Source organism: Coenobita brevimanus, chromosome 40, assembly GCF_032717465.1.
Source record: "Coenobita brevimanus isolate Jiangsu-jjx chromosome 40, ASM3271746v2, whole genome shotgun sequence".
Taxonomy (NCBI): Eukaryota; Metazoa; Arthropoda; class Malacostraca; order Decapoda; family Coenobitidae; genus Coenobita; species Coenobita brevimanus.
In genome coordinates this window covers 8685473-8708898 of record NC_136993.1, presented here as the reverse complement: position 1 = coordinate 8708898, position 23426 = coordinate 8685473, and the positions used below count along the sequence as shown (strand labels likewise).

Here is a 23426-nt window from a genome sequence, read left to right as displayed (position 1 = left end):
TTATAAATCAAAAAGAGAAAGAACAAAGCCAGTTGTGGAAGGTGCTTTATCATCTGGTAATGGACAGCAGCAGGGCTTTCACAGGTGTTACCACAAGATGGGATTCCAGACTTGGTCATAGAAAAAGAAGTGTTATATGACTCAACATATGACAAAGCATAATCCACAGGAGTACATTCAGCCTTTTAGCTAATATTGGAGGAACTCCTGAGAGAGATGTGATCCTTTGCTAATCTCCCAAAAATGGCCCCAAAGAATATCAGCTACCTTAGCAGGATCTGCAATAGTTGCACCATGGACACAAGGTACTGGGACTGGTTGAGGAGAGCGTTTGTCTGAAATTCTGCAAATATGATTCCACAGGAAATGAATTGGTGTAGATGTAATGGAGGACACATACGTTGACCAACTAGACTTTCTGGGAGCTCTAACTGTTCTGTGCAAAATAGAACTGGTCCGTTTAAATGCAAGGAAAACAGATTGACTGCCCAGAGTATTAGTCCTCCGATGGTAGGTCCTCCATTAAATCTGCTTGACCTGAAGGGCTCCAACACAATCACTGGATCACTAAAGGACACATTTGGATGCAAAAATGTGAGTAGTCTGGGGGATGGACTTCACTGAGGCTGCCAACACAAAGTCTGTATTTTTTAAAAAAAATTTTATAACAGAACAGAGGAAGGAAAAACATATGAATAAAAAAAAATAATATGAAACTGTATCATCAATGTTAGAAAAGGTAGAGGGATCTAAAAGAGGATTTCAAAAAAGAAGCAAACACATCCCACTTGCCATGCTCAAAACACCAACAAGGGGGACAGTGAACAGGTGAATTGGATGCAGTAGTGAGTCAGATGGGAAAATTGTCACTTACAAATCATCTAGTACAGATCAGTTAAAATCTAGAGATAGAGATGGTGAACAAAGAGAGAGATCTATACAGAAGACTATGTATGAGTGTGAGAATCATTATGTGCAGAGCAACCATGATTAACCCATCCTGTCTGGATGCCATGTATACATGTCCTCCCAGGGCTGTCCGGGTGACATGTATACAAGATCTAGTGTTTTGTGGCCTTGTTTGAACACCACGGGTAATTTCCACCACACATAGCCACTGGCAACCCTCCTTGAAACATCTGAGTCATGCTCCAGTTATCTGCCTATCTGTAATGGATAGACCTATGCAAAAAGTTTTCCCTGTGTCCGGATCCTTGGTTGAGCGCCTGCAACCGCTGATTTCAACACCAACGAAGTTCAAAGGCCAAAAAAGAAAAGGCCTTAGTGGTAGCGCAATAAGGAGAGAACTTATGGTGACATTATCGCCAATTGTGTGTGAAGAAAGTGACTCTTCCTCCCAGGAAAGTATCCACCATAATAAGTGTCAATATTTATGCTTCGTATGAGGAGGGTGGAGGACGTGACTCCTCCACTGTGCACCCATCATTTCCCCCTGTACATTCATCTATTTCTGATGATGAGAATGGTTCAGAGGGTATTGACGATCCTGGAGAGGGGGGTATTGGCAAGGATAAGGAGATGGAAGAGGAGGTAGGGAGTGGAGGAAGGGAGATGGTGGAGGAGGGAGAGAGAAGGGAGGAGGAAACGAGGTGTGTTGAGCCTTGTGCCACCCCTCTGTCTATGTACTTCAATAATGGAAGAAGAAAGGTTGTTTCATGATGAAATCAGTGCCTTATTACTGTTTGAAAGTTCCCGTGTGTGTGTGTATGTTTTTTGATGAAAAAGTACAAATCACAGGAAAAAAACAAAAACTGTTATAGTGGAAAATGTAGTTATGTGAAGAAAGGGAGGAGGGAGGGAGGAGGAAATGCAGTGCCTCCTGCCACCACTTTGTCTATTTCCGTGAATAATGGAAGTTGAAAGTTTGTTTCATGATTAAATCAGTGTCTTTTTTTCTTTTTCTTTTTTTTTTAAATTTTCGTATGTGTATAATAATTATGATGAAAAAGTCTAAATCATAGGAAGAAAATTTTGTTATAGTGGAAAATACAGTAATTTCGATTATGGACAGTACATGTATAAATATTTCGTTCACATTTTCTTTTTTTTTTGAGGGGGGGTTTATGTAGTAGTAATTGCAGTAGTAGTGGTAGTAGTAGTTGTAGTGGTAGTAGTAGTTGTAGTGGTAGTAGTAGTTGCAGTAGTGGTAGTTGTAGTATTAGTAGTAGTTGTAGTATTAGTAGTAGTTGTAGTAGTGGTAGCTGTAGTAATGGTAGTATTAGTGGTAGTTCTAGTAGTAATAATAATAATTGTATTATTTGTAGTGGTTGTAATACCCAGACTTCTAGGCACACAGCGGTGCCAGAAGCAAGCAACATTGCAAGCCAAACATACATCTGTGTATGTGTGTGTGTGTGTGTGTGTGTGTGTGAGAGAGAGAGAGAGAGAGAGAAAGAGAGAGAGAGAGAGAGTGTGTGTGTGTGTGTGTGTGTGTGTGTGTGTGTGTGTGTGTGTGTGTGTGTGTGTGTGTCTGTGTGTGTGTGTGTGTGTGTGTGTCTGTGTCTGTGTCTGTAAGGCGGGGTGGTGGTGAGGTGAGCAGGCAACTGGCCTCAAGGTCGTTGCTTTGGTTACCGGCCTCCCAGCAGCAAGTACGGCCGAAAATTTTGTACTCAAACAATGTTGTTGGTGGGTTTTGGTCTTCTGGAAGTATTATTGAAACGTTATTATTGTGGAGGGCTAGTCTAAGGCTTAGTTGTGTCATCGAACCTCTGCAACACATATGGACATCAGCAAAAAAACAACAAAAATTGCCTCCTTTCCCCATCCACTCCCCCTACATACACCTCACGGACCATCTGATGCAATCAGCTTGAAGTCGAAGGATTGTTGAGTATTATGACACCTAGTTTTTTAAATTTCGGTTAAGTATAAACTGAGATATGAAGGTTTACAAATTGATGATTTTCATGATTTCTGTCGGGAATGCCCAGCTGTGGGAAAGGTTTGTGAAAAGATGTGCTGCACGGGATGGGTTAAAAATATTTAGATCTTGATTAGAAAGGAAGAATTCAAGCAATGGCTTTTACTAGAAATGATACTACCACAACATAAGGAGTGCCTGCAGTTGAAATCTCCCAATAACAAGATTGGCTGAGGTAACTGAGACAAAAGACAGGCAAGCTCAGGAAATTCTATAGGATGGAAAGCAGTAACCAGAGGGAAATTACAGTAATTCAACCATGAAGGAAAACCCTCACCACAATACATTTAAAGGACAAAGAAACTGCAGTAAGTTCTTAAGTGGCTGTAATGTGAACTAGGATTTTATGATTCAGAAATCAAAGTAGGCATACCAACGAAAATACAACCTGGAATTGGAACCGGGATTGGAGAGGTTGGTCTCCTGAATGCATACAGCTAAAGGACAATAGTGAAGAAGAAGGCATTGATGGTCAGACCGATTCGAATGAAAACTTCGAATGTTCCACTGAAGAAAAGCCATAATAAAAAAAAATCTTTAAAATTGGTAACGAATGACATTTATGATAAACGCTGATCAAAGAGCAACAACTACAGTGACTCCTGACAGACTTTGACGGGAGAAGAAACAGAACTGGGAGAAGGTAAAACTGGGGGAGGAACATAGCTAAGAACAATAGAAGGGGAAGGAGTTATTGGCAGATCAGGGGGAAGGGGGAAAGGGAGTAGGTGGAAGATATTCCAGGACTGGATGCGCCTCTGCAGACGCTAGCACGTTTTGTAGAGGACTCCCTGGGAAACCAGATACAAGGGGGAACACCTATCTGGAGGAAGGTCCCTAACAAAGGGAGGCGGTGGCTGAATCGGTAGAGAGGCGGCCAACAGTCCTGATGGACCCAGGTTCGAATCCCGGCTGGGGCAGGGAACAGTTTAAGGATTTGAATTTCATAGAAGCAGACTTTCCTGATCTACCATATGAACCGCCGACATGTCATAAAAGTACCTCCACTAATACCAAGACACCAGTCCTGTATGAGATAGCCCTAGCATGTATTCAATATGGACGGTGGGTGTTAGCGCCGAAGTGGTGACATGTGGAGGTGCAGGAGGACTACTGGGCCTTGGGATAGGCTATTCCCCCCGAGATATAGGCCATGAAGCCTTTGCCCAGAGTCGGACACATTTAAAAAAAAAAAAAAAAAAAAAAAAAAAAAGACTTTGCAGATCAAGTGACAAGTGTTGGTGATGAACACTGCCGTTTCTCACTACCAGGAGAGGGAGATGTTTAAAGGCACGGTACGCAGATTGCTGACTGTTGCTGAGAGAGAGGAGGAGGAGGTGGTAGACTGGGAGTGAGGGAGGGGAATTGCTCCAGGACGATGGCCAAGAGGACTTTTGCTTGTGTTAGAAGCAAGGGATGAGGGAGCATGATGAGGAAGTAGGTAAACTGCCTACAGGATACGGACAAGGACTGACTGGTCGCAGCAGGCTAAACACGGACCTTGTGGGTGGCCTTTGGTAATTGGCCATTGAGAGACTGATGAGGGGAGATAGAAGCTGGACGAAGCTGGACAACAGGGGAAGGGGTCAATGACAAAGCTGCAGGAATGGAAGAAGTTGATGATGGAGGCAGATGGAAGGAGCACTAGGAGCAGGAGCTGTTGAAGAGGTAGAAGAGGTCCTGAATGACCAATGAACATGGCTTGTGTATGAGGAACAGTCATTAAAACCCTTTCTATGAACAGTCTAATGTGCTTTCCTAAGTGATATTAGTTCTTGAGCATGAACACGAGAGAGTTCATACTCAAACATGAAGGTAGGACAAGAACAGACGTAAGCTGGATGACCATCACCGCAATTAGGATAACAGCATGCAACAACGGAGCAGTCTACTTCGGTATGTCTGGGCTACGCACATCTAGGACATTTAGCCAGCAGGATCGGCACTGGTGAGGAGGATCAATAATTTCTCTCACTGGGAGTTTCAAACCACCGATGCTAACATGAATGGGAAGGGATTGTGAATCAAATGTGATCTTGGCGATATTAATAGAGTGTGTTCGATTTCCTCATAGTGGAATACTGTAGCAATGAACGGACAGCAAATCTTAACTCAACTCCTGTTGGGCAGCCTGATTATTTGGTGAAATCTGAAAACTCCCAGACTCCCACCCGGATATATGGAGGAACTGCAACAGTACGGCACCACTAATAGAACTGAGTTGCAAATTTCTGGAAGTCGAAATGGGAGCACCAGTATTATCCACAAGAGAAGCCACCATCAGCCTGGGCTTTATTCTGGACAGTAACAATACAATATCCATCATGCAAGGAATGGAATGTCACATCCTTCCCAACAAAGACTGAATTCTAAATCACCCGAGGAACGAGGGGCATGAGGCGGAATGGGAAAATACTTTGCCCAGTGCTGAGTGTCAAAAATGTGCGATGAAAACGAATGACAGGGTTTAGAAAGAATAGAAGGATGGAGATGAGAGGGAAATAAAAAAACAGTGGAGGTGGACTTGGACTGAACGGGGTTTGAGACAGACGAAGCAGGTATAGAGGCAGATTGTGGGTTATTAGACTCTACAGTAATGTGAAAATGAGGGAGGAGGCAGCAATGGAGGAACTTACAGGAACATCAGGAATAGCTGGTAGATTTGAGGGAAGTGCTGAAGCGTCTGGCAGATTGGTTGAGAACTGGTGAAATTAAGTGTCCATAACCAGGTTAGAGGTAGTCAAGATATCAGATGGGGGGGGTTAATGGCAGGGGGGGGCCCCTCCTGAAGCCCCCACATTCAAAGTTTCAAGCTTCAAAATGAAGCCTGGCTGAGACAGGCATAGATGTCCGCACTCTGCCGAGGCTCGGTGTAGATTGAGAGAGAGAGAGAGAGAGTGTGTGTGTGTGTGTGTGTGTGTGTGTGTGTGTGTGTGTGTGTGTTTGGAAACACAATTATCAGGGAGCAGGCTTGTTGCTGTGTGCACTGATGGAGACCCAGCCATGCTTGGTTATAGATGTGGCTTTATGACACTGAGGGAGAACCCCACTGAGGGGGGTCACCTTGACATGATTTCCGGGTTTGAAGCGTGGCTGGCAGTTCCACCTACTCGGGAGTCATGCGTACCATTGTAGGGTTCGGTATTTGTCAGCCTCATGGACCAAGCACCCCCTACATCGATGGTGGAGGAGGCTTGCTGTTGATGTTAGTTCCTGCCCATCTAGGGCAGGACTGTTGCCTCCTCACGTGTTTGCTGTGCTTGGCATCCCGTAATGCTGGGAGACAGGAGTCTTGGGGGTTGAGTGATGCTGCACAATGTGCCCTGCAGCTAGCAGTACACCTCTTTGGTCCCTTATTCTGGCTAGACGGGCAGCCTGGATGGGCCCAACCAGGTCAGTCAGCTGGTTGTGCATTGGCTAGGGTCAAGTGGGCACTGGGGGGCCTGGTGGCTCCTATCGTCCTGGAGTCACTCTTGCCCAGGTCCCCTGGTGGTTACCCGCGTATACTCTCCTGCTGCCTATGAGGTGGCCAATAGTGTCGTCCCTGGCATAAGACCTCCCCTTGTTGGGCTCCATGATGGGTGGAGGGGTGGGAGAATGAAGTAGATTGGTTGATGTTTGGAAGAGAAAAATATTAAATCTGTTGAGAACACTGGATCTGGCCCTGACCATTCTTTAGACTCGTCTTCCCTGATTGTCACTCTGGAGCCTTTCTAGGCCCCTGGGGAGCATCCTCCTCTGCCCCAGTGTTCTGTTGGACCAGGGAGGTGTTCCCATCAGGTTGGTGTGGCTCAGGGGTTGGCCTCTGATGAAATGGTGCCGGCATCATGTGCCAAGTATCTAGTACTGAATTCCGCTGTGGGTGGGTCAGTACTAGGTATTGACATTTTCTATTTGCACCTGCCATTCTTTCAGCCTGTGGTCAAGAACAAAAAATCTGTTCCCAGGGGGATGGAAGCCTGCTTGCTGAGGTGTCCTCCCCAGAAGAGAGCTCACGATTGCTGAATATGACCTCTGTCTCCAGTGCAGCTATTACAGGTGTTCCTCATGATACTTTTAATCGAAGAGTCACCTTATTCTGTGACCTCCTTTGATACTCAGAGGCACGGTTGTTGGAGGAACTACAGTCTTCTGGTGTGGTAACTGTTGAGCGTCTGCACAAGAAAACAGAGGGTATCTTGACCCCAACACATTTTTCCTGACATTTGACAGGTTAACGTTACCTATGTCTGTGAAACTAGCTTGGCTGTCACTTCCTGTTAAGTCATACATGCTGACCCCAAAACGATGTTTCCACTGTCGGGGGTATGGTCACGTTAGCCGATTTTGCCACCGTGCACAGGCAGGCCTTCTTGGTGTCTGTGTCTCCTGTGGTGGACCAAACCATACCAGAGACTGTGCCAGACCCCTGAAATGCTATCACTGTGGAGGTCCTCATGCTGTCTCTTCTAAAAAGTGCCCAAGATACTGCCTTGAAAAGGAGATTTTGTCCATTCGTACGAGCTAGAGGGTTTTGTTTTTTGAAGCAAAAAGGAGAGCCCAGACACTCTTCTTTCAGCCCGGGTTAATTATGCTTCTGTCCTTTCTGGGACGCCAGTGCATTACCCTCTATCTCAAAGGCAGCCTCGACCCATTCCAGTACCCACTCCTTCAACTCGTGATTTGCAGGATGGTTAGTACTGTTTGTGAGAATGATGTTTGCCCGACTGCTACTCCGACTGTTTCCACTTCCACTTCGGTGGCTAACAGCTTGCACACTTCCGTGGTGGTGGCAGAGGTCCAGGTTGACCGGACTCCTTCGAGCGTCTTATCCAGTATGCCCGAGGCTCCATCTATACCTGGCAAATGTCACCGTTGTTCGTCGGAGTCATCTGAGCATGAAGTCCGGCCACCTAAGGTCTCTTTTGTCAAACATTGTGTTGACACCTCTCCTAGTTCCTCTGTCCAGCAGGCTGAGGAATCTGACCAGATGACAGCTAAAGCTGATGGTTCACCTCTGCTTTGGTCCCCACCTGGGGATGTTGTTGGACAGTTCGTTGGTACTTATTATCAGAAGCATAGGATGGCCTCCTCAAATGATTCGAGTCTTGTGGACTCTGCTTACATTTCTGGGGCTTCTGGTGAGTGCACTGGCCATCCTACATCTCAAAAAGCGGCCCCCAAGCCGCCTTCCAAACAAACTGGAATGCCCACTCCACGGAGTGTTGTAATACTTACTTCATTGTCCTCACGTTTGCCTTCGGATGTTCGACAGAGAGTGCATATTTCTGGTGCTGGGCAGGCTCATCCAAAGGGCTAACATAAGCATCAGTTCAAACCCTATCGCTTGTCAGGCATACTTTCACGCACTTAATCATCATCCCTCCATTATGGTTTCTGTCATCCGGTGGAATTGTCGGGGTTTATGTGCTAACCATGAGGAACTGTGTCATCTTGTTTCACAATTTACTCCTCTGTGCATGTGCATTCAGGAGACCATGGTAGGTGATGTTGTTCCTTCTGATCCCTCTGGCTACCATGCCTTTAATTCTGATCCTGCACCAGGCCAAGGTCGTCATGGAAGTGCTGCTATCTTTCTTTGCCAGGATATTCCGTACAGTCATCTGGACATCTCCACTCCCCTGCAGGCTGTTGCTGTCTGGATGTTTTTATATCAGCAGTATACAGTTTGCAGTCTTCTTCTTCCTCCTAGTGTTACTGTTGCAAGGGCAAATCTGTAATGCCTTATTCGTGGCCTTCCTTCTCCCTTTCTGTTACTAGGAGATATGAATGGTCATCTTAAACTATGGGGAAACAGTGAGGCCAACCCTCGGGGTGTCATGTTGGCCTCTTTAGTGGACGATGAGAAGTTGGGTATTTTCAGCTCTGATAAAATGCCTTAATTCCATAGCCAGACTGGAACTTTTACTGCACTTGATTTGTCCTTATGCTCAGCTATTTTAGATTTTACCTGGTATGTGTTGCGAAACCTTTATGGCGGCGATCATTTTCCGTTACTCTTAACTGCTAGTGCAGGTGGACCTCAGCCATGTCTCGCTCATTGGTTACTGGATAAGGCTGACTGGCCACATTTCAGGGAATTAAGTTCCACTTCCCTTTCTGTCAGTGAGCTTGGCTGTCTTACTGAGGCAGTGTCATGTTTCAATGACTTATTGCACTCAGCAGCCCTTTTATCTATTCCAAGAATGAGGGGTCAATTTCCTAAATGTCCGGTTCCTTGGTGGAACTCTGAGTGCGGTTCTGCAGTGAGAGCTAATCAAGTCACCTTTTCTCAACTTCGTTGTCACTGTGGGGATCCTCAGTATTTGGTGGCGTATTAGTGGGCACGAGCTCATATGAGGCAGGTTTTTAAGGAGGCCAGGTGTTCATCCTGGAAAGGTTATATTGCCTCCATCAGTTTGAGGACTTCCATCACTCAGGTGTGGAACCGGGTAAGGAAAATTTCAGGAAAATTTATCGTTCCCACCCCTACTGTTTTATCTGCAGTAGGTGAACTGTAGCTGATCTTTTCACTGTTGCAGAGTTGCTTTTCGATCATTTTGCCAGTGTGTCACAGAAGGATGCAGATACTCCTTCGGTTTGCTACCGTCGATGCCTAGAGTCTCGTGGCCTCAGTTTTGCCTCTTCTAGGGGAGAGTCTTACAATGTTCCATTTTCTGTTTCTGAACTCCAGGCGACTCTGTCGCAGTGCCATGATTCCTCTTCTAGTTGTGATGATATTCCTTATGCCTTATTATGTCCCCTGTCTGGTGAGTCCCTTTTTGTTTTTGCTTTCATTGTTTAATAAGATCTGGGGTGTTTCCGGTTTGTTGGGGTGTTGCTGTGGTTATCCCCTTCCCCAAACCAGGTAAAGCCCACCTGCAGACGATAAATTATCAGCCTGTTTCTCTGGCTTCTTGTATATGTAAAGTTCTGGATAAGATGGTCAATGTTAGGCTTGTGTGGTTTTTGGAGAGAAGTGACTTATCCCCTGCTCAGTATAGTTTTCAAAAATTTTGATCTACCTGTGATGCACTACTGTCCTTGGAATCTTCTGTATGTGAGGCTCTCTCCACTAACCAACACCAGGTCACGGTCTTATTTGACCTCGAGAAGGCATATCACACTGTCTGGCATCATGGCATTTTACTTTCTCTTCATGAACTTGGTCTCCGTGCTTGCTTGCCTATTTTTATTCAGCAGTTTTTATCTAATCGTTTTTAAGGGTCCGATTGTGAGGAGTGCTTTCTAATGCCCGTGCACTAGGAGACGGAGTACCACAAGGGAGTATCCTTAGTGTTAGGCTCTTTGCTGTGGCCATCAACAGCATAATCAGTGTACTTCCTGATAGTGTACGAGGCTCACTATATGTCGATCACCTCTCCATTTACTTCACTGCATCTAGAATGTCTCTGATAGAGAGGAAGTTGCAGCTGGCTCTTAATAGAATTTCTGACTGGGTAGTCTTGTGCCTTATGTTTTTCTTTAACAAAGACAGTGGCTATGCATTTTTGTCATCATCGGCGGGTTCATCCAGACCCTGACTTGTATCTCTATGGTTAGAGAATATCTTGTGTGGAAGAGACGTGGTTTCTGAGTCTTCTGTTTGACAGACGACTAACCTAGGTTTCTCATATTCGTACTGACAAGGCGGTTTGTCATAAAGCTTTAAGTCTTTTGAGGGTTTCGGCTCATACCTCCTGGGGTGCTGACCTGTCAAAACCTCCTCCTCTTGCATAGGTCTATTATACTTCCTAAACTTGAATAAGAGTATGAGATCTACTCCTCTGCAACAGATGACCATCTCCAGTTGTTAAATTCTGTGCATCACGCTGGTGTACGTCTGGCAAGCTGGGCATTCAGGTCATCCCCAATTTCAAGTTTATTGGTGGATGCTGGTGTACTCCCCTTGGATTTGCGATGCCAGCCATTGATGATGAGCTGTTGGTATTGTCTTCACTGCATTCTGGACTCAGTTTCTTGTTCCATCATCTCCCAAGATTCGCGATCTTCTGTTTATGACGCCCGTCCTAGTTTCTCAAAGCCCTCTTGTTACAGGGTCCAGTCTGTTATGTTAGCACGAGACTGGCAGTTTGTCCACATCGTACCCCAAAGGTGGGTATTTGGCAACTCCCTCGTATGACATTTTGTAGATCCACTGTCGGTAAAAAGGGTTCACTCCTCTCTCAGGTGTCCTTCTCTTTCTTTTTGGAACATCCCTCCACTCATGAGGGTTCTGTCCTCGTCTATACTGACGGGTCTAAGACTGATGGTGGAATATGATTTGGTGTTGTCTTCCCTTCCTTTAGAAGGGGTGGTAGCCTTGTATTACTTCACTGTATACGGCAGAACTGACTGCGATTTTAAATGCTCTCAAAATCATTTTGACTCTCCCCCAATCTGTTTTTGTGAATTTTAGTGACTCCTTTAGTGCTCTCTCTGCACTGAAGTCTTTTAATGCATCCCATCTATTTGGTTTTATCAATCTGAGAGTGGCTTTTTCTTCTTGGACGTCGTGGCTGTCATATGGACTTCTGTTGGGTTCCCTCACATGTTGGTGTGGTGGGCAACGAGAGGGCAGATACATTAGCTAAAGCTGTGTCTTCTCAGCAGCCCCCAGCCAACAACCCGCTTCTTGATTCTGATGTAACACCTTACCCAGTGGCATACCCAGGAAGTTGAAAAGGGGAGGGGGCTTTATTTTTTTTTTAATCTTTTTAATTGTGTGGCCCATGACTTTGGAGAGCAAAGCGAGCCTGTACAGCTGGGGGTTCGGGGGGGCGATGTAAGCCCCTCCCCTCCGAGAAAATTTTGCATTTTGGCCAATTTCATGATCATTTTGAGGCCATATGGAATGAGTATATGACAAATATAGCATATTCTAGAGTCATTTTTAAGTACTCTGTGCCACTGAGTTATGATTCAGTCTCTCCAATAACCTTATACTACTAAAATTCAAACACTCACATTTCGATAACACTACTTTACAACTGTAGTAAACTAATAGCAATATACTGTGTGTGTGTATATATATATATATATATATATATATATATATATATATATATATATATATATATATATATATATATATATATATAAATATTTATCTTTGCAAATGGGGGGGCATGCGGCCATGGCTCCCCCCTCAATATGGCACTGACCTTACCTGCGGTACGCAATTCATATGTGTTGGCAGAGACGCTGGAATGGTGTTGCTCATAAGAGACTAAATGAAATCTTTCAGAGAGTGGTTGTGCCAAGGATTCTCCCCACCACCTCGGCAATTGGAAGTGGCTTTTGTGAGGTTTTGCATTGGGCACTCTCAGCTTGCACATGGGTTCCTGATGAGTGGTGGAACTCAACAGTACTGTGATGATTGCCTTGTTCCCCTTACTGTCCATCACTTGCCGGTCGAATGTCCGAGCCTGAGGGACCTACGTCAGATATTCCGTCATAGGCATAATGGGGCGGATGATGCCTACTGTCTGTCCTCGATGCTTGGGGGAGCATCTAGTGATTTTAATGATGTTTTTAGTTTTCATCAGGAGGCTGCCCTGTTTCCAGTTTTATAAGTAATTGATATTTTATAAACTATTCTTTTGTATTTTCAGTGTTTTCTTTCTACTAACGGGCATTAACTTTATTTTGAATATGCACATTTTATTTGCTGCTTCCATTTATTCTTCTTCATTAGGCATCTGTTATTTTTCGTCGAATGGTTAAGGAAGCCAAGAGAGGGAAGTGGAACTCTTCATGCATCTTCACTTAACTATTCCTTCCCCATTCAAGCAGTATGGGCCATTACTTATAAGACTGCAGACAAGCCTGGTCTCTGTTCTGCTCTGGTCCTCCATCAACATGGTACTTTGGTTGCTGATTTTGCTTTAGTACCAGATGCAATGGGAGCTTATTTTAGTGATATTGGTATTGTCTCTCACAAGCCTGCAGAATTCCACACTTTCCACTCTGTTACTGAACGTGTTTTATTACCCATCCTTGCAGCGTTAGGACTCGGGGACGGGAATTGTATTCACTCGGTTTGTCTGTCTGTCTGTTTGTTTGTTTGTTTCTGTGTTTGTCTGTTAAAAATTTTACGCAAAATCGACTTGTGCGATTTTGACTAAAGTTACAAGGATGATGGGCTATGACCCTCTGATCACCTGATTAAATTTGGGGCCATATTGGGCCAAACCAAGGCCAAGGCTGTAGGCCCAACAAAATGTTTAAAAAATGTAGTAACAATCACATTTTTTGCCATAACTCCTTTCAAATTAGTCATGTCGACATTTAACCAAATCCTAAAGGTGCATCTTTCAAATCTGCATCATATATATAACATGCATCATTACATCAGGGGGGTCACCCCTCACTTAGAAGTAAGGGGGTCTATGTCAGGTGGGTCGGGCCTAAATTTTCAAATGGGCATAAAACAGTAAATTTTCACCTGATTTACTCCAAATTTGATATGTGACATCTTTGACTAGATATCCTGTTGCGTTTATATGTCAACACTAAAATGACTGCTGGGGATGGGTTTGCAGTGCCTTGGCATCGCTTTTTGTTTTAATTAGGTTTCAGCTGTCTTCTGTGGAGTCATGATACACAGTTTTCCTCCCTGAGTTGTGCGATGTTCTGTGTGCCTTTAAGGATACAAATAAAGGCTTCAACGGCATTAATTACAAATTGTTGAAACATCTCACCATGGAGGCTCTCCACTTCCTGCTGTTACTTTTTAATATGGTCTGGTCTGAAAGTGTTTTTCCCTATGCCTGGAGTATAGCCATAATTATTTCATTCCTTATGCCAGTCAGAGATGAACGTGACACAATATTTTCGTCCAGTTGTCTTGACATGCTGCCTTGGCAAGGGTCTAGAATGCCTGGTCATTATTAGGCGTATGTGGATTTTTGAATCCCGCCAACATCTCTCGCCAGCGCAGTTCGGATTCAGGAAGTCGTGATGTACTTTGGACCTTCCAATCTGCACGTAAGCTTATTTATATTCGGTTTGGATTCTCACGTAATGACGCCGCCCTTGCTCTTTTCTTTGATCGTAGGAAAGCCTGTAATCATAGTATTGTTGGTAACGTGTGCGTTTCGTTAAAAGCTTTTAAACCATTAGAAAATTTCATGCCAGTGTAAGTGATTCACCATCTACTGTACTTCCTCTCCACATTCTAAAGGCATGCCACATGCCTATGTTCTTACTGTCACACTTTATCTTATTGCTATTAACGGCATTGTCTCTTCCCTTCCATCAGCAATACGTTCATCTCTATTGTATACATTGACAAATTTAAAATCCTTGCTGCTGGTTCTAATATGGTTACACTGAACATCTTATGCAGCTGGTAGTTACCAAAGCCTCACACTGGGCGACGACTCATGACTTCCTGAACCCACCTTTAAGTTATGTGCGGTCACTTCGACTCGTCACTGCTATGTCCCTCAACCATCTCTTGTTTTTTATATTACACCGCATCCTTTTCGATCTATAGTTACACTCCTTGGGCTCATGTCTATCAGCTGGCGTGGAATCCACATATCTTTTTAAGGGTTGTTGCCCTCCAATAATCATTTACCTACTCCAGACCTTGTCCCATGTTTCTTGGAGTGCAAATCGTGAGACTCTCCTATATTATCATAAATTTCTTGTATTGTGAAAATTATGCTGTGGATGTCAGGTTTACTCCTCTGCATCCACTAGTGATTTGCCTCAACCCTGTCCATCATTTTGATCTCTAGTAAGCTTTTGGTGCTTTTAAACCTTTTCCTGCTGAAAGCCTCTTATGACAAGTTGGAGTCCCTTCTCTCTATCATCCGCAGGCAATTTTATCCCTCCACATTACGCCCAGCATCATCAGTTTCATGGACAGTCAGTCCTCTGCTTACTTCGTTATGTTGCAGATTATTTCTCACTTTACTCCAGCTCCAATCATCCTTATTCTCTTCGTATTCAGTTTCTTCTTGCTTATTTTCTGATTAAGTCGACAACGTTCTATTGATCCGTCCAGCCACCTCTCCACTCTGGCTTTTGCCACGTCCGGCAGTCTGTTCTTCAATTTTGTCTCGTGTGAAATCCTCTACTTCTGCTGCCCTCCGTTTGTCCTTTTATGCTCATTTGCATGAACACTTCTGCTCTTCATATACAGACTGATAGTTTTAAGACATGTAGGGGTACAGAATTTTTAGTATCCTTCCCTGATAATTCATTCAATAGCCTAACCCCCTTGGCGTTCGCTATAATAGCTGAACTTCATGTATTGCTGGGTGATGAAAATACATCGGCTCAAGGCAAGTGTGATTTCCTCCTTGAGGGGGTCTCTGGTTTATTTTGCATTCAGACTCTCAGCACCTTCTCCTGTCATGCTCAGCCTCACGTCTCACCCTAACGTCCTTCAGATTTTAGGACAGCTATTCCAGTTGTCAGTGACATGTAAGTCTGTTGAGTTCTGTTGAGTGCCTAGTCATGTTGATATCCCAGACAGTGAGACCGTTGATGCCTATGCAGTTCGTGCTACCATCTGATCTACTGCATATACCTTTACGTTTTATCCTGGTGTCTGATTTCTTTCCTGTCTCCTCAGAGCTTCTTACTTGGCACTGGCAGGACAGTCCTGCTTGTCTTCAGATATCAGTGCTAAATTTGATGCTGTTGAGCGCTTCATGACACATTGGTCCACCCCTTGCTATCGTACTCGCTATTTGGAGATGGCATTGGTTTGTTTCAGGATTGGTCATATCCATCTGATCCATGATCATTTGATATCTGGAGATCCTCCTACTCTTTATTCTCATTGTAACACGACTTTGTCTGGTCGTCATATTCTTCTTGACAGCCATTTTATCTTGCTTTTCATCACCAGTCTTTTCCTTCTTTATTTTGTCTTGGCCGTCTCCTTTTGGCTGATATTTTAACCCCCTCGTGCACCATAAGTTTCCAATAAGTTTTGGTTCCATGCACAGAACCAAAACCTCACTCAGCCTGGCTCTGCTCACGCATCACAGGAAGAGTTTTTATGGCCCAGTTTACCCTCAGAAAGTGCATACATTGTTATAAATTGCTTCCCATCATCTTCGTTGATGTTTATACTATGAGATAAGAAAAAATCATAAAACACATGAATAAATGTACAGAAATGAAACCTGAATAAACCTTAGTTACGTGAAAACTAGCTTCTCATAAATTCCCAACATCACCATCAAAAATATTTCTAGTGACGCACAGATCCAAAGGATATGTCTATATGCAGAATTTCACGATCTTTCATCTGTGTAAGTTTCAAGTTGATACGTCCAATAGTTTTCGAGTAAATAAAAAAAAAACTACAAAAATCGCCTAAAAAGTCTGATTTGTTTATTATTTCTTATGTTGTTAGTGACACTGTAACAAACATATATGTAAATTCTATCGACTTTTGTAACCCAAAGGTTAAGGAAGCCCGTGATATAAAAATCACAGTTTTATAAGCCTTGTTATTCAGAAAATGAATTTTGAAAGGTTACGATGGGTTGCACGTGCTGAGCACATACGCTCAGGCCCATAGGTTGAGTATAATGTTCGTCTTTCGTAACTTTTCCTCAATTATTTTCACACATGGGTTACTTTGCTCTCCAAAGTATACATAGGAAATCATCAGCTTGATCAAGCTTTCTTGAGTTTTTTGATGCGACCTGTACTTTACATGTATAATGACGGAGAGAATAGCAATGAAATCCACCACAATTTCCCAATGAGAAATATAGAGTAAACACACATTTTATACCTTACAATACAATAGTATAAAAACTAGACAAATAAGCTGGTTACTCACGTCTTCTAGCAGTGTTGTAGTGTTTCATGAGAGGACATGGAGTTGCAGGGAGGAGGACAGGTACGATCACAACCTATGTGAGTGTGTGTGTGAGTATTTGTGATGTGTGAGTGTCTCTGTGTGTGTATGTGTGTGAGTGTCTGTCTGTCTGTCCGTCTGTATGTGTGCGTGTGCGTGCGTGTTCGTGCGTGCGTGTGTGTGTGTGTGTGTGTGTGTGACATATATAGGCAGTGTCCTTCCTCCTCTTGTTGAAGTAGTACAACACGCACCCCAGCCTTTTCCTATCGAGATTCTCTCCAGGGTGTGGTGCAGAGTTGAGTCCAAGTGTGTCCTATTATCAACATATCGACGGCGCTTGGACAGCATTGCTCCTCCATCTCCTTGCCTCCGTACTCCTTCTGGAGGTGCAGTGGTAGGAGCTGGCCTAGTAACTCCTGACAGGCCAGCTACTGCGGGAGGTGGAGCGGTCGTGGCAGTAACTGGCAGAGTTACTCCAAATGGGCCATCTACTGCAGGAGGTGGAGCAGTCGTGGCAGTAACTGGTGGAGTTACTCCTGACAGGCCAGCTCCTGCACGAGGCGGAGTGACTGTTGCAAGAGGTAGAGCAATTGTTGCAGGAGGTGGGGCAATTGTTGCAGGTAGAGCGGAGGCTGCAGTTGATGTAGTGGTTGCTGCAGGTACAGGTGGTCGTCGTCGTGAGGGAAGGTCAGGGGCATGGTGAAGGGCATGACCCGATGCTGACCACTCCTTCTCCCGAAATGTCAGGACTTTGTGGCATATGTGTTCCTGGAATTCCAGGAGAGTCATAGGCCTGTTGGAGTTCTTCTTGTAGAGGGTGTAGGCATTGAATAGGGGCATGTGGATGAAATAAAAGGTCATTTTCTTGGTCCACTTGACCGTCCTCCTTTGGGCGGGGTAATATTGGATCATCTGATCGAAATGATCCACCCCTATGTGCCTATTATAATCCTCCACCATGACGGGCTTGTTCACTCTTTTCAGAACATAGTGGAATCTCCCATCTGGACCCTTGACCTTCCCATGCACCTGCTTAGGGACGGTAGTGTTGCTGTGGAAGGTGGACACCATACTTATGATACGTTTGTCCTTCCACAACAACACCATTACATTGCTCTTGTGTCTAGCTTCCACTCCATCATCAGGAAGGTATTTAGCACTGCTGATGTCCTGCAGTTCCCTCGGTGCTCTCCTTGCAAGTCGTACTGTGCCACACACTACATGTACACTCCCTCTGTGAAGAGGCGTTCACACAGTGATACAGAGTTGTAATAATTGTCCATATAGAACTTGTATCATTTGCCCTTCAAAGGTTCAATGAGGCCCCACACTGTGTTCTCTAGAGACTTCTTCCTCGAGTATACTTCCAAATTCCAAATGTAACCACTCCTTGCCTCAGCCAAGATGTATAGTTTTATGGCATACTGTTTGGGCTTCATAGGGTTATATACATGGAAGGAGAGCCACCCCTTCCAACCCAGAGATCCCTCATCCAGGCTATGATGTTTGCCCGGGATGTAAACCTCCTGCAAACTCTGAAGGAGATACTGCATCACTGTGTGAATCCTTATCAGCCGGTCCTGATTGCCCTCGGGTATGGTGAGGCTATTGAAAGCATGAAAGTGCTTCAGGATGGCCCTGAAGCGCTTTCCACTCATAGTTTGCCGAATTATGGGGTATTTGTGAACCTCTGATGACGCCAATAGTGTCTTATGGTTGGCAGTTCACAAATCCCCATAAGAAAATATAATCCAAGGAACTGAGCCATTTCCTCTTCGTTGCAGAGGTACCAAACATCTACTGCAGTCCACAGAAATGTGGCATATTTGTTTGTTTCGACCATCAGGTAGGTGACCAACTCCCTGGTAAAAGAAAGTTGAAAGTATTGGAATGGTGTCGCTGGTGCTGCCACTGTCAAACCTGGGGTTTCAGTGAAGGGGCCAGCATTGGGTGTAAATGACCCAGAACTCCAAGCTTCCTCCTGACTGTCACCACCAGGGGAAATGCTTGGCTGTGTACATGTGAGGCGCACATGAACCCAAGACAGACAACTACCTCTTGGCCGCCCACCACTACCTCGCCTAGGCCCACGCTGCCCTCACCTTTGTGGTGGGGAGGGAGATGATGATGATGAATGTGTTGATGATAGCTCGGTGGATGAAGGTTCAGGTGATCTTGGTGATGGAGATGGTGGTGATGGTTATGATGAAGATGGTTGTGGTGGTGATGGTTGTTGTGAAGATGGTTGTGGTGAAGATGGTTGTGATGGTGATAGTTGTGGTGAAGATGGTTGTGAAGGAGATGGTTGTGGTGTTGCTGGTGCTGATGAACACTGAGCTAAATATAGGCCGCTTGCCCCTTCGATAAACTCCCGGGTGTTGCCATGTATTTCCTCTAGATGTGGCTACCCTCATCTACAGGAAAAGTTTCTACGACCATTTATAGGGAAGTTGCGTCATATTGTGTCATCAGTTACTCTTCAGGTTACAAGTATTATGACCCACATTGCGTCATCTTGCGTGAAGGGGTTAAGTGAAACCCAGACATTTTCTGTAACCATCTAATGTAGTTTTTAACTCCAGTTCATCTTTTGGTTGACATATAGCTTTATACTCTCTCTCCTAGGTTATACAGATTTTTAAAGCTATGTCTTATTAACATAGTTAATTTCTTTGTTTAACTGTGAATTTTCTTTTCCTTGCAATTTTCTTGTTCTCTTTGGCAGTTTCTGGTCCGTTTCTAGTCTTTAAGAGAAGACATCAGTAGACTGATGTATTTTTTTCTGATTTTATAGTTTTTCCTTTCTTTGTTCACCTGTAAAAGCAAACTTATTGGAAGGATAAAGGGTGAAGCAAGAAGGAAGTAATTAATGCAATTTTGAGAGCAATCTGCTGATGGTAAGAATTACAGATGAAAATCAAATATTCGGCTCTTAGACTACTGTAAGTGGGGGATGCGAGTGATGCACCCTCCAAGAGCTCCTTCGAGTGTTCCTCTCTTTGAGGACTTTTAAGTGATCCTGTATTAATGGGTTACAGATAAACTATAAATAGCCTACTGGATGAAATTAATATTATTAGATTTTTGTCATCGAAACGCACGAAACTGATACCGTGTGCTATAGTAACCACCTAAAATACCAGGAGAAAAATATTTTTTAAGCAGTATTGCATAAACATTCGGAATATATGGCGATAATGCTCCCAAAACTCAGTACTCAAAGGAAAACAATTTTATCCCTTTTCTCAAGGACATCGCTGGAGCTTACTGCTTCAGCTGGAGTGAGGGTAATATCTGAATAACCTTAGAAAATGCTATGTGTGAAGAAGTTGTATTTCATTGTTTAGAAGCGAGCCAAGCAGTGTAGCATTGGAGTTACATTGTAGAGAAGCGGAAGAGAGCATTGACGCATGTGCAGTTGTCATGTGCCACCACAATACTGACATATTTTCTACGTAAAACCATATAAAAGGGTATAATACCACATTGCCAGACATATTTAGATGGTGTGGAAATAACTAACTGCACTGTTGCACATGAGCAATCTAAGACTGCAATTTTGTCAGTTGTCATATTGTTATTTTTTTTTTTTTTTGCCAAAGTAACTGTTTCATTCATGATATGACTCTCAAATGGTGTCCTGTAATATACCAGCAACAGTGCTTTGAGAGTTTTGCTTGTGCACAGAATAAAAAATACTTTAAATTTGTAAGCTTTTACACATTCGTCACTATGTAGAAGATATGATGACATACAATATGCATGACAATGCAAGTTTCAGGTGCATATAAGTAACTCTGCTAAAGCTGCATATGACATAGTGCAAAACTGGTAGCACATTTCACAAAACTTATGTCCTTGAAAATATGAGTAGCCACCATTTTCAGATGAATACAAAGCATTGCAAATGTAACATTTCTCAAGACCCGTGTTCGAAAGGTCAGGGGTGTTTTATATTTAGTTCAGTGTGTCTGTCTAACTATCTTAAGAAGATTATGGAAATCACTTCAGCGGAATACTACGAAAGGTTATATAATATCTGCAGACCATCAGAGGTCAAATGATTAATATTTTGACACACTCGGCCGAAAAGGGTCAGAAGACAGGGTCCACTTAAACAGTTTTGATCCAATTTCGACAAAGCTTCATGGATTTTTTGTGGTACAGGAAAGGGTGATGTAATTTATTTCTGAAAACCATCAGACTGATGTAAAGGCATAAGGGGAAGGTAAAGATAGGCTCTTTAACTCAAACAGTTTTCATTAGATTTTGACCAACCGTGGTGGATGGAGTTAGGCTCGGCACAGAATGAAGCAATTCTTTTTTCAAAAGAATATACACTAAAGGTAAAGGTCACAGGGTAAGGTCAGGTTATACACTTTTCATCCGAATGCATCAATTGTGGAAGATGGATTGATGACAAAGTAAGGATGAAGTAATTCGATTTAGAATGCAGTCAGTCAAACACCAAGGGAACTGGGCTGTGTCAACGGTTTAGCCTTACACTGACTGTTGGCTAAGGTGCAAGTGTTGTACTCCGTGAGTATTCGTTCTTGCTAAACTTGGCTCTAATGAGTACCCCTAAAAATATTAAACTCCCGGTAATAAAACACACTGCTCCCCATCCCCTCACATTATGTCAACATTTGTTTGAATATCTCTCTATATCTATCTATCTACTATCTATCTATCTATCCATTGAACATCACGCTGCTGCAGATTCTGTTCAGTTTAACTAACGGTAAACGTACCATCCTTCTATTCTGAATGCTGAGCTGTAGCAAATTAGTAACTGAACAGTGATATTTGCGAAGAAGAGCAATGGCAAGGATGAAGAGCCGTAGTCTTGTCTTATATTGCGTTTGTGCTGCGGGAAGTAATCTGCAACAGGATGCAACTCTTCGCCAAGTTAAATTTAAAAAACTATAGATTGAAAAATCTTCTGCAGTACATGACTGTGTGTATATATATGAATACATGGCTACCACAATATCAGTTTCTAACTTGAGTAATCCTGCTTTGTCAGCTCCTGAGTACTTCATAGTTAGTCACTGTATTGAAGGGCAAGTGATACTTTAGAGCATCTTTCCATAAATATTTGTTGTTCTTACATAATACCAATCTATCTGCCTGGGCAAATCCATCGACTGCAAGCAAGCAATAGGAGTGCCGTCCTACAGGTACAATGCAGTATATACTGTACACTGTGTATGGAACTGACATCCCTTTGTGGTAGAAGTGCCTCACTAGGGTCGGAGCAGGCCACTTCTTCACTGTGAGGTGCAGGTAAATATGAGGAGGTTTGGCTCTCGGATAAATGCTGCAGCTGCTTCATTCCTTCCAGGGTGCACAGCGCTACCACGTGTAGGCTCCTTGCCAGCGCCTCTGTAAATATTGCTCCCAGTTGCCTTCATTATTTAATCCTTTCTTCGCGTGAATCAGGCTTGAAGAATTGTTTTTCGAACTTAAGGGTATCCAAATGCCTTCACTGATTGCTTCGCAATAAAGGTGCTCTCCTAAGCCGAGTAAAGGTGTCTAGCACCATCAAGAACGCTACAAAAGTCAGTCATAGGTACAGTTATTAGAAAAAACTATCGTTACCCCCAGGAATATTCGATACAAAATGAGTGATAGCTGGGCTATGTGGGCAGGTCCTTGCTGTTCGCCCCTCCCTATCTAGTGTTGCTATATCACAATCCCATTAAAAGAGTTGGAATAATGAGCAACAATGAGCCATATGGTGGGGAAATATATAGGACGTGATTGTGTTATGCTGAGCGCCCCACCGGGGATTAATAATGAAACTCGGCATGTTTATTATTTTCCTACTATTCAACACTTATTTTCTGTAGAATACGACAAATAAATTATTTTGAGGGGTATTAAAGCTATAGGCATCGACTGTGTGCACGAGTTCATTTGTTTGCTTTAGATGGGTGGTTAAATGCTTCAGATTGATGCTTCAGAGGCTGTTTTGGACGCAGGGGATAGGTATACAAAATATTAAAGCAATGAGACTGAATATGTATCATTATTTTCCTTTTACTCAACATTATTATATGTTGAAAGCAATACATATAATTATTACACTGAAATTTACTAACTTGGTTTGTATCAGCTGAAGTACTATCATACGTCTGGCATGGGTGCACATACTCATTGCCCATCTGCATGTGTGTTGCCGACTTTAGACCATTGTTATATTTTTATTTAATGAATTCAATGCTAGATAATAAAACGTATTGTCTCTATGCACAGAGGCCAAACAATCTAAGCAGTTTTTATTTCTAGCACAAATTCTAATATCTGTGTCTCACATAACTGACATTGACGGGTTTGCGGTACAAACTTTCCTGTCCCGTCATTCCACAACACATCGTTGTTGTGTCATTGTGCATCGCTCTGAAGGGAAACGATAGTTTTTCTTATGACTGTAACTATGTTGTAAGCTGCGAGGATATACAAACCTTCGAGCTGAGCCTCGAGCCAGGCAATAGAGAAGTGGCCCACTGAGCACGAGTCCTACCACCAAAGCCAGCCACGTGTTTTCTCTGAAGGGCCACAAAAGGGCCTGCCATCGGGGCAGCGGTGGTGGCATCCTCATGATGACACAGTTCACCTAAACAACCCACGTTACATCATTATATCATCACCAGGATCCTTGCAAACTCT

At 43.5% G+C, this 23426-nt stretch overlaps 1 protein-coding gene across 1 annotated transcript in view; it reads right to left on the bottom strand.

Moving 5' to 3' along the window:
- The window catches only part of LOC145397278 (uncharacterized), a 149481-nt gene that overhangs the window by 73304 nt on the left and 52751 nt on the right, over positions 1–23426 (bottom strand). Inside the window, exon 13 of the mRNA XM_080270474.1 lies at positions 23222–23373. Within this exon, the coding sequence (XP_080126600.1) occupies positions 23222–23373 (152 nt within the window). The remainder of the gene's footprint in view (positions 1–23221; positions 23374–23426) is intronic.